This window comes from Sebastes umbrosus, chromosome 14, assembly GCF_015220745.1.
Source record: "Sebastes umbrosus isolate fSebUmb1 chromosome 14, fSebUmb1.pri, whole genome shotgun sequence".
NCBI lineage: Eukaryota > Metazoa > Chordata > Actinopteri > Perciformes > Sebastidae > Sebastes > Sebastes umbrosus.
The window spans coordinates 4,919,491-4,936,159 of record NC_051282.1 but is presented as its reverse complement, the minus strand read 5'-3'; the positions used below and the strand labels follow the sequence as shown (position 1 = coordinate 4,936,159).

Below are 16,669 nucleotides of genomic sequence, written 5' to 3'. Positions count from 1 at the left end.
AAGAATATAAGAAGAATTAGAGGACTGATGTCTCAGCAGGATTTGGAAAAACTAGTACATGCATTTATCTTCAGCCGACTTGACTACTGTAACGGCGTCTTTACCGGTCTTCCTAAAAAATCGATCAGACAGCTGCAGCTGATTCAGAACGTTGCTGCTAGAGTCCTCACTAAGACCAAGAAAGTGGATCACATCAGTCCAGTTCTGAAGTCTCTACACTGGCTGCCTGTCTCTCAGAGAATTGATTTCAAAATACTGCTGCTGGTTTACAAAGCACTAAATGGTTTAGGGCCAAAATACATCTCTGATCTTCTGCTGTGTTATGAACCATCCAGACCTCTCAGGTCATCTGGATCAGGTCTGCTTAGTGTCCCCAGAGTCAGAACTAAACATGCAGAAGCAGCATTCAGTTTTTATGCACCAAATATCTGGAACAAGCTCCCAGAAACCTGCAGGACCGCTCCAACTCTCACTTCTTTTAAAACAAAGCTTAAAACTTTCCTGTTTGCGGGTGCCTTTCATTCTGACACTGCACTATAACTTTTACTCTTTTGAGTTTTATGCAATTTTAGCTTCTATCCTAGCTTTTATTTTTAGCTTGTTTTTATTTTCTAATCTTTAATGTTTTAATGTTTTTATGTTTTTATAACTGTTTTAATTATTTCTTAATGTTCTTTTGCATTTTGTCGCAATGTTCTTGAATGTTTCTGTAAAGCACTTTGAATTGCCCTGTTGTTGAAATGTGCTATACAAATAAAGCTGCCTTGCCTTGCCTTGCCTTGAGTCAAAACAAATCCAAATGAAAATACTTGCAATATATTTTATGAATCTATTTTGAATTTAAAAACAGAGTTTTATACTTTTGCAATAGACCTGATATATAATAAATCTGTAATGCATTTAGAAATAAGTAACGGCTTATCCTATTCAGGGTCGCGGAGGGGGGGACCAGCTCCAGCCCCCCGCTGGAGCTGGTCCTAGCTGACATTTGGCGAAGGCGGGGAACACCCTGGACAGGTCTCCAGACTATCACAGGACTGACACATAGAGACAGACAACCATTCACGCACACATTCACACCTACGGGACATTTAGAGTCAACAATGAACCTGCATGTCTTTAGACTGTGGGAGGAAACCTGAGAACCCGGAGAAAACCCACGCTAACACGGGGAGAACATGCAAACTCCACACAGAAGGGTCCCAAGCCGGTTTGGACCTGCGACCCTCTTGCTGTGAGGCGACAGTGCACTTGTATTTTTTTTTTAAGTTAACATTGTTTACATATGTTCTATGTATGTTTGCATGTAGAAATAGATATCAAAGTGCTAGAATTTACGAGGCAATCACAACATTAATTTTAGATGAAATTATAAGTTGTATTTTAAAAAGTTTTTTTTTTTTTTATATTATTTGTTATTTCAACTCACCTCTTGATCTACTGTGTGCAGATGGTCAATAGAGGCTATTTTTACCCGCAGTGTTCATAGTAGCAGTGAGAAGGCAACAGATGGAGCTAATATGTGATAACGAGAGTTGATTTAAGGTAATGCATGATGGAAACTTTCTCCTCTATTGAGCCACGTTTACATGGTTTTCATGCCAAAATGTGAAGTAATATCTTCCAGTGAAAACACGAGGTGCTTTTCTTTTCACCTTGTACACCACAGATGACTTTCAGTACAACTCCGGGTCGTGCCACCTGCAGAAGTTCTCTGATGACTCTGCAGTGGTTGGGGTGTATAAGTGATGGAAGGGAGGAAGAGTACACTGCACTGATAGATGATTTTGTGGAGCGGACTGGGAGAAACCATCTGCTTCTGAACGTGGCCAAGACCAGGGAGATGGTGATCCACTTCAGAAGGAAGAGGGCGGCTTCACAACCCTTGCGTATTCTGGGAGAGGACGTTGACGTGGTGGAAGTACCTGGGCGTCCAAATCGACAACAGACTGAACTGAAAGACCAATTCTGAGGCCGTATATAAGAAGGGGATGAGCAGACTCTATTTCCTGAGAAAGCTCAGATCCTTCAACGAATTGCAGCAAGATGTTGAAGATCTTCTATCAGTCTGTTGTGGCAAAGTGCACTGTACTTCGCCCTAGTCTGCTGGGGGAGCAGCATTGGAGCCGGTGACACCAACAGACTTAATAAACTGATAAAGAAGGCCGGCTCCATAATCGGCTGCGAACCAGACACTTTTGACTTTGTGGTGGAGAGGAGGACGCTGAACAAACTGTTATCCATCATGCATAATCCTGACCACCTTCTCCACCACTTACTGGACAGACAGCAGAGCTCTTTCTCTAAGGCCCCGTTCAGACCTGGTATTAACAAGCGTCCTCAGTGATCCGATCACAAGTGGACAGCTCTAACCCGTCAGTTCACACCTGGCATTAGATTGTGTCTCAACATGCGTCTCGAGTGACCGCTCGCTTGCTGTATCTGCAGATAAACAGCAACAGACGTTGCAATGGAATATTACAGTGTCAGTAATATCCTACATATTTGTAAATTCGGGTACATTTTATTAACATAAAAATACTAGAAGTGCACTCGGAGAGCGCAGACGTCCGCCAAGGCAGGATTCAAGTACGTCGCTGCCCCCCTGTGGTGGCCTGTGGTGTTAATGCACAGGCTGAGCGGAGTTGTTAAAAACAATTCTCGAAACCAGATCATGATCCGGATCGCCACCAAAATGTAATGGATTGTTCATTGTGCCACACCCCACCCATCCAAAAAATTTAATTAAAATCCATCACAGACTTTTGGAGTTATCGTCCAAACGGACAAACCAACAAACCAACGCCAGCGAAAAAATAACCTCCTTCCTAGGCCTTTGGTCTTGGCGAAGGTAATAAGGTCATTTTCGGGGATGAGAGCTGTCAGATCTGTGCAGAGCACCGGAACAAATACAACGCTACATCACCAACAGTATGATAATAATAACTTCCAAAACACAAGATTTACTCCCAGTGGTTTCTGTGACACGAGAAATACAGCAGCAGCAGGCAGCAATGCACTTCCTGTGCCTTGTCTGATATAGATAGCCTATAGGCATATATATATATAGATAAGATATATTTTGATATGTTACTGTAGCCTATACACAACGACGTCAGATGAGTAGGCGGTCCTTAATGTGGCCCAGGACACATTCGCGTACACATTGCTAAAAGAATGTGGTCTGAGTGATCGGATCTTAATGCGTCCTCAATGCGTTTCGAGTGCGTTCACACCTGTACTGTCCACTTGTGATCAGGTCACCCAAGACGCATGTTAATGTCAGGTCTGAACAGGGCCTGAGTGAGATTCAACTCTTCTTTGCTTGGGAAGGGGAGAGGGAGATACACCTGGCAGAGCTCTGCACTCTACCGACTGCACTCTTCTAGTTGTGATGGAGTTCCTTGTCCTACGTATGCAGCATTCTGTAAATGCTTTAAATATAGCATGCAGCCAAAATACCAAAATATAAGAACAGTGATGTACTGCAAAACTTTATTTGACCTTGTTTCTAATCAGCCATACTGTACAAACATCTAGGAAGACATGCAGCTACAGTTGGTCATGTAAGAATGCATTAGTCAAGTTCAAAAATAAATTATTATACATTCATGCACCACTTCAGTGACCCATTTTTTAAAAACTCCCCCGATGAACTCTATATGTTAATTTGCCTGTTTCTATCTTGAATTTGCTCAATTATATAATTGTACTTACTGTATGTATGAACAGTGTTTGATGTTGTCTTGGGTTTTTTGTGCTCTACATTTCAAACCTTCAACTGCTAACTGGAGCTTTGTGTATGGTAGATTCTGGGGAGGGTACAGAGTTCACAGTGCTCGGATGCGAGTCCAGTTCAAGATGAAAACGGTCCAGAATCAGATCGGGCTCGGTCAAATGGAAGTGGAGTGGCAGTCACCTTCCAAAGCTCCTGAAAAAAAAAATGAAAACTTTAATTTATAATAATGTATATTGATAAAAAAAAAACTTACTGAACCCGTCTTAGGGAAATTCATCCTCTGGATCTGATCCATCCAAACTGTGTAGGCAGCCGTTACCTAAAATCAATTTTCAGGCCAGTGTCCTAGTCAAGGACTTGACAATTGCTAATAGCCTATATCTAACATGGGCAAGTACAGTCAGAATAGTGTTGGACCCATAATGCTGCAAAATAATTGTACAAACAGCAGAAAGCGCATGCACAGTGGTAGCACAAAGTAACATCCCTCCTAGTGCCGGGAAGTTTGAGTGTTCTGTTGCCGAGGCAACAGCCTCAAAATATAGCAAATGTGGTTTGCGGCTTTTTTGGTCTTTGTGCAGAAATGAAGTAGTTTCTTGTTAATAAGAAAGTCAGGATCGTTCCAGATGGGAGTAAAATTAGATTCTGTGTTCAAAGACCTAACTAGAATTCTGCCAGCAGCTTGCTGACGGCTCTACTGAAAGCAGCTGATTGAGGGGAAAAGAGCAGCAGGGACATGCAAACCAAATTCTAGCTGTGCTGTATGTATTATTTTTGATCCATTCCATTTTGTTATATTTTCATAAAATGTCTTGTTTTTTGTGTGAAAAAGAAATCAGAATAATTAGAATCATTTAATACTGCCATATTGCATGTTTTACTTTCACTCTATACGCAGGCTGCATAGTGGAAGAATTAGCAGAGCAGCAGCAGCTGCAGCTTCAATCTTACATCTGTGTCTGCGTCACCTGCGTTTTGTTCCTATTAATTAAGCTGGATTCAGGTTTTTAGATTAAAGCCTTTAAGATTAATATCGTCCCCATATAGAATACGAGTGTTTCCCTTACCAGCTGCTCTACGCGTTCATACAGCAGAAACTGTGCGAAGTTAGAAGGGAGCTGTTCCACTCTGAAGCTACACCGTCCGTCCACCAGGTCCTGGAGTTGGGACAGACACCGTCTGAAATGGTTGTAGGCATCGCAGGAAACATCCATTTCTCTCAGGGTGAAGTTCATCCTGTGGTAAGACATAACAGGAAACACGGTTACTCCTTGAGCTTGTGACTTGTTTGTGTGTTGTGAGTTATCAATAAAGAAATGAATAACATAAATAAGGAATAGAGTGGCTTATGCTTCTATTTTATCGTCTATCTTCATTTGTTACACAACTATTTCTGTCACTTTCAGGAAACGAGTGCAACACTATGAAAGCCTTCGAGGAGAGACCGTCAGAGAATGTGCGCCATCATCCCCGTGATAATTGATTTCATCACTGAACATGTCATACGAACCACTTCTTTGTATAACTCTGCCTCTTTGTTACGGCTGCTGTGCCACCTATGTGCCTTTAAATTCTTGCTGCTGAATGATGACAATAGGTATTTTCATCAACTGAATGAAATGAATTTGACATTCCGCAAGCAGCTGTTGAAAACTCACTCACCAAACAGAGCATCGGTACTGATGTTTCTGTAAAATCACAGCTACCAGGAACATACTTAAAGATGTGTAGATGGGATGTCTCCTTACCTTTTCTCTATGGAGATGAAGATCATGCAGGTGTGAGGAAAGTTGCTGCAGAGTCGGTACACTGTTCGGAAAAGGCCATCCGTCAGATCTTCATCATAGCAAACTGGGGACACAAAAACGAATCTGATTAAAGCTGCATGCAGCGATGATAGAGCCCTCGCACCTCCCACTCTACGTTAAAAGTAAGTTAAAGTACAGTTGCTGCAAATGGCGAAAAATGCCCTCAAATTGCACAGTAAATTAAAAATGTCTGACTTCCTGTTGGGTTTACGGTACACGTCCAAGAGGTCATTTCGCTGACCAAGTTTGGGGATGATCTGGTTAAGCCGCTAAAGAGGAGTTGAGGATTGAGACATGATGAGCACCAACGAGAGACAGACGAAAGGAAAACGCCAGCCTAGTGTGGACGTTAGGCCCCACTGACGTGTGTTGTCAACATAGCAACTGACCACAATCATCATTTTCTTTCGACCCTATAATCAAATGACCACGGCAAACACTTCAATGTCTGTTCTACTCCTGTTCTATTTCTATGGACGTTTCATTTTCCAGGCATTTTAATATTGATCAGCTCAATTGTGAGAGAGCTGGAAAGCATCTCCTTTCAGTGACGGTGTAAAGTTGGAAGAAAACAATCTAACACAGGAAGTGATTATGCCTGTGTTATGTGGTGCTTTTATTTTGGTAAACTAGTAATCACTCTCTCTCTCTGAGGTCTCCAGCTGCCATCAATCACATCGTTAGACCAAACCAAGTGGCAGGGAAGAGAGAGGGGTGTGGGTAGTGGGATTTCTTTGTTAAGTTGGAATTGTTTAATGGTTTATAATGCTTCCTAGTTAACTTGTGTTAGACTGTATAGTCATGTGTATTTTGTATATATTAGTATGGTGATGATTTATTTGTAAATACAGTAAATTCATTTATTTGGTGTGTTCCGGTGTTGGAAGGGTCCATTTGGTAATTAGGCCAGCTGCAAAAAAGGAGCATGGGAGTGAGAGCAAGCATGTTGAATGTCTTGTCAGTCACCGAAGTCTGCGAGACCTGAAAGAAACCTGTTTCATTGTCCAGCTGCCTCTTTGCCATGGGTGAGGTTGTGATGTTCTTTTTGTCACTCGCTGAATATCACCAGTAGAAAAAGAGCAGAGCTCTGTGAAATACTGTTTGACTCATCGGCTCATCTTTCAACCGTGTCATACACCTCCATCCCGCCTGGTTTTTTCATCCTGGTTGTAAGGACTTACCACACTCAAAACCTTACATCAATACAATATTATTGTAATATTATTATTATTATTATTGCGACAGCCCTAATTGTGAATGTGGTGTTTTTTTTATTTTTGCTTCCAACATATGACAGTGTATGCTGGTAAATTAACCCTGAACACATCGAAAACAAACTTTTTTGAACAAATTTGAAATTGCTAAATATCTATTTTTTTGTTATTATTTAAAAAATGACAACAGCTCAGTAGCCTACCGTCAGCAGCGATGATGATCTTAGTGTTGTCGTACATATCTGCAACTTCCTCCTCTGTCCACTTAAACTCCACATCAGCATCTACAAAGATTAGACAAATGGACAGAGAGACATTTTCCAGATGGTCAGGTGGTGGCTGGTTTTAGTAAAAGTGAGGTGTAAAAGTCAGTCGGCTATACATGTTGTTTCAATGCGCCACATTAACTCAACATTGCATATCTTCTGCTGCTATGTACATATATACAGTAAATATCAGATTGGACTCATTATCGAATGACTGATCGGGACTGAAAATCTCATGGATTATAACTTTAAGAATGAAATACATGAATATGAAAGTCCATAGAAAGTAAATGGTATTATCAGTATTAGTAAACTAAAGTATTAGGTCTTTATATTATCAGCATTTACATCAATGATACGTATAGTCAGGCTCTATTCATTTGTCTTTAGGCTTTTAGGAGAGATAGGGTTGGTGTTATTCCATATGTCTCCTATTGTCAATGTAAAATCATATTATCAGGGTCATTTGTAGAAAAAGTTGTTGAAGTTGAAGTAATCATGTCAACATACAAAAAACTTTAGTGATAGATACAGAAAAAAAATCAATAAAATTGTCAGTGGAAAACATTGGTAGCACTTAATGGTTGTACATCCAGTAAAACAGCACGAATTCATCCGTGTAATACTTCCTGAACATTAACTATTAATTAACAATATCTCACGCATATGTCTTAATGTAAGAACAATAAGTTAATTAATGCGACTAGTTTGGAGAAATGTACTTTAATGGAATGTCAGCATGTTTACATGCTTTCAAATGTGTTAGCTTGTGTGTTACCGGTACAAAGGTCGTGCTGGAGCCAATCCAGCTGTCTCACTCTCACGTCACCACCTGATGAATAAAATACAGAACATACACTCTCAGTTCACTAGTAAGCAATGAAATGCATACTTTCACCCTCGTGAAATAAATAAATAACAAATAGAATAAATACATTTGGTAGCGCTTTCTCTGACGCCTGGGTCTATAATGCATTATAAACGTACTCTGTTTATAGCACTGCATATATATATATATATATATATATATATATATATATATCCCTCAAAGCACATTGTAATGTAAATATAATGCATCATACAAAATATAATGTATAACAACTATGGGAATTATAATACACTATATTCCTTGGAGAAAAAAAAGTCACCGAGTGACCAGCAATTATGACGTATTATTATACCTGAACTTATAAGTCACAATAAAATGCTTTATAATGTGTTATGATTATTGTTAAAGAGCATTATGAATATTTATGAGAGAATTACGCAGTGCTAAAAGCAGATTATAATGCATTACAAGTATGTTTATAATGCATTATAGACATGGTAGAGAGGGTTACCATAAAGGTTTCTCTAAAGTCTGAATAATTTGTAATTAACATCTACCGGTAGTCAATGAAACAGTTAAATATCCAACGGAATAAATGACTCCCATCATAGTAGCAACAACTTTTGCATAATGTTTTCAAACCGTCATTTCAAAAAAGCCGTGCCCTCTTTTTCAGGACAATTTGAGTTTTGGAGAGCTCTCCAAAACGCTCCTCTTGAGCAGTTGGAGGTTTAAGGTTCATGATTTAAAAGAAAGATTTCAGCTGTTGAAGACTTAAATAATAATGTTTGTGAGTTTGAAGGGACGCTCGCTCCCTCTTCTCTTCTAGTGGATCTCCTAAAACATATTCTATATCACATATAGATAGTATACAAGCGAACAAGATGTGCGTTGAATAACTCTCATTATTGTTTGGTTTTTATTTTCTTAACAGAAATATGAGATGTATTTTCATATGGTGTACATCAACAGTGCCCGTGGTATTAGCGGGAATTGAAAATAATTGGGAAGGAAATGAGGGAAAAAATGAATCTGACAATGTTACCTCACCTGCAGGCTCCAACATGTGTCTGTTTAATGTTACATTTCTCTCGCACATGTTTAGAAGGTCTTCTCCCACATCTGTAACAAAAGAAATTAGGTATTTCAGCAATGAAACACTGAACAGCAAGATGTCTTAAAATATGAATAACAAATTACACAAATATAGCTGTTGACGACAAAAAACGACAGTTTTCTGTGAATGAACTGAAGCATGGAAGGTCGTTTTTGACCTTGAGATGAGTATGTATGACAAAATAATCTCAGCATATAAATTTACAAGCTTTTCATAGTTTAACAATCTCGTAGCTCCTACTAAGTCTACCTTGGATGGATACGAAAGTATGGCTAATAATCAAAATCTTTTTTTTTTTTTTAGATCTATCGGAACAAAACTGTTAAATGTGTCATAACATGTTGAGATATTGAAAGAAACTTAAAACGTACAGTCGTGATCAGTGTTTAGAGTTTGAATTAGGATATGTGCTTGATGTGCATTATACCTGTGCAGTACACTGTTTTGGCTATGGTTGCCATGACGATGCTGGTTAAGCCTGTTCCCGCCCCCAGCTCCAGGACTGTAGCTCCTCTGAACACGAGCGGCTTAGAGAGGATGAAGTCGGCCATGTAGAACGCCCCGCGCCACACCTGATGAGAGCAAAAACAAAGACATGTTGCTTTAATGACTTCTTAATATCAAGCACCGCTTACACAAACACAGTTCAGCATTAAGATTCAAGTTTTTCCATCAGCAACATGATAAACATTAACTAGGGCTGTCAGTCGATTAAAATATTTAATTAATCGTTAATTAATCACACATTTTTTTTATCTGTTCAAAATGTACCTTAAAGGGAGATTTGTCAAGTATTTAATACTCTCATCAACATGGGAGTGGACAAATATGCTGCTTTATACAAATGTATGTATATATTTATTATTGGAAATCAATTAACAAAACAAAACAATGACAGATATTGTCCAGAAACCCTCACAGGTACTGCATTTAGCATAAAACAATATGCTCAAATCATAACATGGCAAACTGCAGCCCAACAGGCAACAACAGCTGTCAGTGTGTCAGTGTGCTGACTTGACTATGACTTGCCCCAAACTGCATGTGATTATCATAAAGTGGGCATGTCTGTAAAGGGGAGACTCGTGGGTACCCATAGAACCCATTTACATTCACTGATCTGGAGGCCAGATGTCAAAGGGACACCTTTTGAAAATGAGGATGCCAGTTTAAAACCAAACCAAACACTTGAACATCCATCAGCGTGATAAGAAACCATCCTTGGGAAAAATATATTTGATTTTTTTTTTTAGTCATGTCATCCATCGTTATATACAGTCTATGGATTTATATAACAGGAAAGAATAGTGAGTATTTAAACTACGAAATATATCATTTTCTTCCCATGTTGTTGCCAGTCTTACTGTACATAGGCACACCCTATTTTATGGGAGTAACAGACAAAACGTAGAGTTGATTAAATTCTACTGACCTGTTTGCCAACGTCCTCCAGGGGTGTGGCCATAGCGTGCTCTGTAAATAGATTGGATTCATACATTAAACTCCTTTTTTATTATATAGAGCACTATATACACACCGATCGGTCATAACATTATGACCACTGACAGGTGAAGTGAATAACATTGACTATCTCATTACAATGGCACCTGGCAGTGGGGGGGATATATTAGACAGCAAGTGAACATTTTGAACTTTGAACTTTGTGTTGGAAGCAGAAAAAATGGGCCAGCTTAAGAATGTGAGCGACTTTGACAAGGACCAAATAGTGCTGGCTAGACGACTGGGTCAGAGCATCTCCAGAACTGCAGCTCTTGTGGGATGTTCCCAGTCTGCGGTGGTCAGGACCTACCAAAAGTGGTCCAAGGAAGGACAACCGGTGAACCGGCGACAGGATCAGACCCGAGGCTCACTGATGCACGTGGGGAGTGAAGGCTGGCCCGTGTTGTCTGATCCAATAGAAGAGCTACTGGAGCTCAAATTACTGAAAAAGTTAATGCTGGTTCCGATAGAAAGGTGTCAGAACACACAGCGCATCTCAGTTTGTTGAGTATGGGGCTGCGTAGCCTGCAGACCAGTCAAGGTACACCACGCAAGCGCGGTGTACCTTGACTGGTCCACCGCCAAAAGCGCCTACAATGGGCATGTGAACATCAGAACTGGACCACGGAGCAATGGAAGAAGGTGGCCCGGTCTGTTGAATCACGTTTTCTTTTACATCATGTGGATGGCAACGAGTTGGAGGTGTTGACTCGGCCTTCAAATTCTCCAGATCTCAATCCAATCGAGCATCTGTGGGATGCGCTGGACAAACAAGTCCGATCCACGGAGGCCCCACCTCGCAACAAGCAGGTGGTCATAATGTTATGGCTGATCGGTGTATATTTACCCTTCGTCATCGTATACGAGTGTCTGAATTCAAAGTGAGACAGGCCAGACTGGCAATCGGGAGCGTTGAAAATGCTAAATGAAATGGGTAAATCAAAGAGAAAACGACGCGGGGAAGCTACAGTCACTCAGAACTGTGCACCTCCCCCCCCACCCATTTATTAGTTACTGTATAAAAAAACTAATAAATGGCACTAACGCTTAATCGTGCTAGGAAAGTAGGAGATGCGTATAAAAGAATATTCAAAAATACTGTTCACTGAGAAATTATCAGTGACCATCATGAGAGCATATCAGAGGAAAGCTGGATCTCCGCTGTGAAAATACAGAAGCTATAAGCTCTGGATAACATGAAGCCAGCAGACCTTCCCCGCAGGCAGCTGTTGACTGCTGTTAAATGTACGAATAAACATGAATAATGTTAGAGCCGCTGTTGGTGCTGTCATTCCTGTTTCCACAACTCAATATCACACCAAAGTGTGTAATAGACCCGGCTGTCCACCAGAGGACAGCGTGTCAGAGTCACGTTTTGCCTCACCAAGGAGTGAATAATACACATCTGTATGAAGGTTCAGTACCAGCTGGGGGGCAACAAAACCACTTCATTAGGTTTATGTAATATAATAATGTAGGTTCTCACCAATCTTTATAATGTTGTCGAAGGACGTGTCGACTCCATCATCGGTATCCTCGTCTTCTTGTTCCAGTACAGCATTGGACTGTTGGAGAATGATGGGACAGACCAAGTCTCGGCCACTTCCCTCCTGGGGGGTTTTCCTCGGTCTGGGGAGTCAGAACGAGAGCATGAAATGCATCTATTGAAAACAGCAACATATCAACCAAAGCTGTGATTAACATTTTTACCTGCAGTGCACTGCTGAATTACAAAACGCACACCTTTTAAACTAAAAAAAGTTACAAACATTTTTTAACTGTTCATTTTTTCCATACCGACGCTCGATGTCGAGGTCTCCGTCCTCATCCAAAAACGGTTCCACGTTCCCTTCCCCGCATTCCTCTTCCTCTCCATCATCTCCTCCTCGTGTGACTTCTGTGTCTTTTTCCCCGTCTCCCTCCGTCTCCGTTAAACCTTTCCCTGGGTCACCGTTGTCATGCCTTTCGCCATCTGGCATTATCTTGAATTTAGAGAGGAAGACTAGATGGATGAACACAACGAAAGAAAAATAGAAAGTGAGTGGAAATATAGACAAAAGATGTCAACACACTAAGTGGAAAAGTGGCATTGAACATTTGATTTATTCCAGCACACCACACACTGATTTTATCATTCTTCGTCTAAGGAGCTTTAATCAATCAATCAAACAAAATAGTTCAAGCTTTTTAAATAATCTATAGCGCATGGTCTAAAGTGCATTTAGGGCGTGTCCAACTCCATTTTTGCTAGTTAAGCGGTGCATAATCTGGGCAAAAAGTAAGGCGCAAGGGGCAAAGGGGTTGTATTTAGTCTCTTAAAGCTGCAGTAGGCAGAATGTTTTTGGCACATTTGGGCAAAACTTCCATAATAACCTTTCAGCATATTGTAATTCAAGTGTTCTGAGAGATAACTAGACTCCTGCACCTCCTCATGGCTCTGTTTTCAGACTATTGGCGCGTCGCTACTTAAAAAGCAAATTTGGCAGCTATCAAAATATCTGCCAATTAATTTTCTTTTGATCGTTGAATCGTTCATTAATCCAAACTATGGCATAAAAGTTTAAGTTGGATGAAAGTTTAACTGGGAAAAGATATGACTGCTGAAAATGACATGATGCAATTGGCTTTGGTATTAAGATTCATTAGATTAAGATGGTATTAAGATGGGTTTTTCATCTTGTGAATTTGACGTCTGGCAAAGGGTTCATGACTGAACCGTGTCTCTAACAAACAGCAGTGCTCACGGTGTGCTGTCAACCACTTCATTCACGTGATTTCGTCGTCCTACCTGTTTAAAAACATGTGCATTATTAGACAACACAAGGTGTAAAAGGTAATCTTACGCACCGGGCTGTCCAGAACAGTTGAGGCGCGTCATGAGGTGGCGTGCGTTGGGCAGGAGCATGTGGACATCTGACAGCACGGTATCATGATGAAAAGTGATTTGGTCCATGGCTGATCATTCATGGTATAGAAGAGTAGAGCAGTAATCTGCTTCCCAACACCTGGAGGAAATGGGGGCACAAAGTTTGGGCATAATCAATTCACTTCCTGCAGCCTCATTTATAAATAAGTCAATGATTCTATGTTGGATACACAATGGACAGTTGTTGTTTTTTAAAGTATCGATGCAGCAAAATCTGATTTTTTCCTTTATTCTTCCTTATGTGTGTGTGAGACATTACTGACTGTGCCACTGTGTGGCGACGTAAAACCGTCATGTGGCGGCCGCGAATCGGATATATACTATGCAGAGTTTTCTATGAGCGGAGCACACATTTTATAAATGTCAATATCGCAGTCGATCGTGTTTATTTAATTGTGGGAATCCAAAATTGTGATTGCGATTAATATTCGTGCAGCCCTACTAGTGGGTCAGAAGAGATGATCGAGAAGGATTGTTTTTGTTTCAGTATATACAATGTTGTTTTTTTTACGAAAATGCATTAACAGATGTGGCAGCATTTTCGTGCTGGTCCCACACAGACAGAGCCAGAGAGGCTCACATTACACTGACTCTGGCAGTGTGTGGTTTTAAATAGAGTGGTTGTCAACTCCTCCCTCTCTTTCTAAAGAGAAACAGACAGGTGGTGGCTGTCACTGTACAGTATACTGCAGAGCAAAACAACAAATAGGGCATTTAAATGGATGATCGTAGCTGACGATATGAACTCCCTGGCTCACTTTAACATTTTTCAGATGGTCCATAATTTCATCATTATTGTCATTTTACCACCACAGGGTTTATGCAGAAGTTGAACTCTTTCTTATTAGGCTACTATACATTGCTTCTTTATGTTACTGTCTTTTATGTTATGACACAGTTAATTTCACTGCATGTACTTGTAAAACCAGTATTTGACCAATCAAATGGCGAGGCGGCTGCGTCGCCGCTGCGTCGTGTGGCGGCTGTGTGATCCACGCACTGGGTGTTCACACCAGCTACATTTCTGCTGCAGCTGCTGCTGTCAGCCCTGTCTTTCTACATAGAGTTAAGCTTTCATAATGGCCATTTAATTTCATTATAAATGTCATTTATATTTATTTTAGACAGAGAAAGGTTAAGAAACGTGTGGTAATGTGTAAATAATAGTAATAATCCACAATAAAAACCCCATACTTTATTCATTCATCGAGATCTCCAAGTCACTGCATGTTCTACAACACGACCTGCACATATTTCAGAATAAAAGCCTTGTGTTAACAAATGAAGGAATTCTGTCCACAGAAAAAAAACGCTTGAGGGCTTTTATTTCGCAATGAAAGCAGGAAGTGTTGATTTATACTTGAAACGCAGCTGGTGTGATCACCCGACGCGCCACGCGAAGCCACGCACTCCTGATGTTCCCAGTGTGGGCGAAGCGTAAAGAGTTTGGTTCGGTTGACCAATCACAACAGTGGTCCAACTGACCAAGACTGGGCTTTTCAGGAGGGAAACATTAAAGCATGTCAACATGTTCTAGTAGAAACCTAAAATACAAGTATGCACCTGAAAATAAGCAGAAAATGTCCTCTTTAAACGTTGCTGAGCTTCATTGGGATGACATCATGTAGAAGCTCCCTTTTAACAAATAACCATCATGGCATGTGCACATAAATGCACGACAGAGATCAGGGACCAGATGTAAATGATGTGTACACAAAATTGATTGATCCACATCAATTCCACATGTCCACAAATCCACATCCACTTGCTCCCATAATAACCTAGATTTTTTACAGTTTACAATGCACAATTTTCATCAAAAGTATCATCATGCAATGTCAATATAAATCACGCCCACTGTATATACTGTAGATGTATTCTATTTGCACATTACTGTACATAATCATCCAGTTCATATCCATTCAGTAGCCTGTATTTCTTTGCACTATTACTATGATTTACATCTTACAGAAACACTGAACTTGTAGATAGACTTTTTATTTTACTTTTGTTGTTGGTCATTGGTGCTTTATATATATATATATATTTATTGCCTGTACCTTTTTTCCACATACTGGTCCCTGTTCCTTGCTGTTATGTCTATTTGTGTGAAAGTGACGTTACATTGAGAGCAATGAAACTGTTTGCACATGCTTGGCCCATAAAGCTGATTGTGATCAACTAGTAGTATGTTTATGACCCCCCACCCACAGGGTCACCCTGCACCACCTGTCCGCTGCACAAAGTTCCAAAAGAAACAGGCCTCTTATCTTGGGGTAAAAGATAAATAAATGTGTATCCTCAATCAAGACTGATCCTACACTGCACAACAGATCTGCAGAAAATGCATGATCATCATATTCATAAGTGAGGATTAACCTCGCTTGAACACTGAATATAAAACGTGAACGTCACACCTCCACAGTTTAAAGTTCAGACTATAGCAGCAGACATTACATCTGTTCAAGTCATCAGTTCAGTCTCAACGCGTTTCTAACGGAATAGTTCTGCAGCTACGAGACGTTTAAGGTAATAAAGGAGCCACTCTACCTGTCCGATCACAACAGCAGAGAGCACACCCACACCACTCATTGGTCTGATCAGGATCCACATTGGTCTGGCAGTCACTGGCATCCAAACCAGTGCACCCTCGTAAGTCGTCCGGACTACAAAAGTAAAGATACGACTTCCGTTCCGGTGAGTCTGTCACAACAACAACAACACTAGCAGGTGTTAGTGTTGGTGTGGTGTGGTGTGGTGTAGGTGTGTACAGTACAGTATACTACTAGTCTACTACTGTAGTACAGTATACTATACACTAAAGAGTATAGAAACATATATATATATATATACATTTATTTACACATTTCTTTAAGCCTTTCTGCCTCATTATGCACATGAGGGGGTTGTCACCCAATGAGTGTCATCATGGGGTCAGGGTGCATGACTATAATGCTAACATAACTTATATTTTATATGAAATGAATAAAAAAATAAATGCAAAAATAAATGAATGCAAAAATAAATGAATGCAAAAATGAATGCAAAAACACTTAAATAAATACAACTTAAATTAATAAAAAAAAATGATGCAAAAACAATTAAATAATAAAAAAATAAATGCAAAAATAAATTAATACAAAATGTATGCAAAAACAATTAAATAAATGCCAAAATAAACAAATTAATAAAAATTGAATGCAAAAATAAAGATACATGTAAAAATTGATTTATAAAATAAAGATATAAATAAATAAAAGGGAAAATTTA

At 39.9% G+C, this 16,669-nt stretch overlaps 1 protein-coding gene across 1 annotated transcript; it reads right to left on the bottom strand.

The window, feature by feature from the left end:
• Positions 1 to 3,478: 3,478 nt before the first annotated feature.
• mettl22 (methyltransferase like 22) lies at positions 3,479 to 16,092 on the bottom strand. The gene is made up of 12 exons (XM_037793179.1): positions 15,950 to 16,092; positions 13,321 to 13,478; positions 12,271 to 12,475; positions 11,960 to 12,102; positions 10,406 to 10,446; positions 9,401 to 9,545; positions 8,907 to 8,978; positions 7,806 to 7,859; positions 6,965 to 7,045; positions 5,488 to 5,590; positions 4,807 to 4,975; positions 3,479 to 3,931 (listed from the first exon to the last, which is right to left on the bottom strand). Exons 2-12 carry the CDS (start codon positions 13,424 to 13,426, stop codon positions 3,857 to 3,859), a joined length of 1,194 nt encoding a protein of 397 aa, XP_037649107.1. The 5' UTR covers positions 13,427 to 13,478; positions 15,950 to 16,092; the 3' UTR covers positions 3,479 to 3,856.
• Between the last annotated feature and the right edge of the window lie 577 nt (positions 16,093 to 16,669).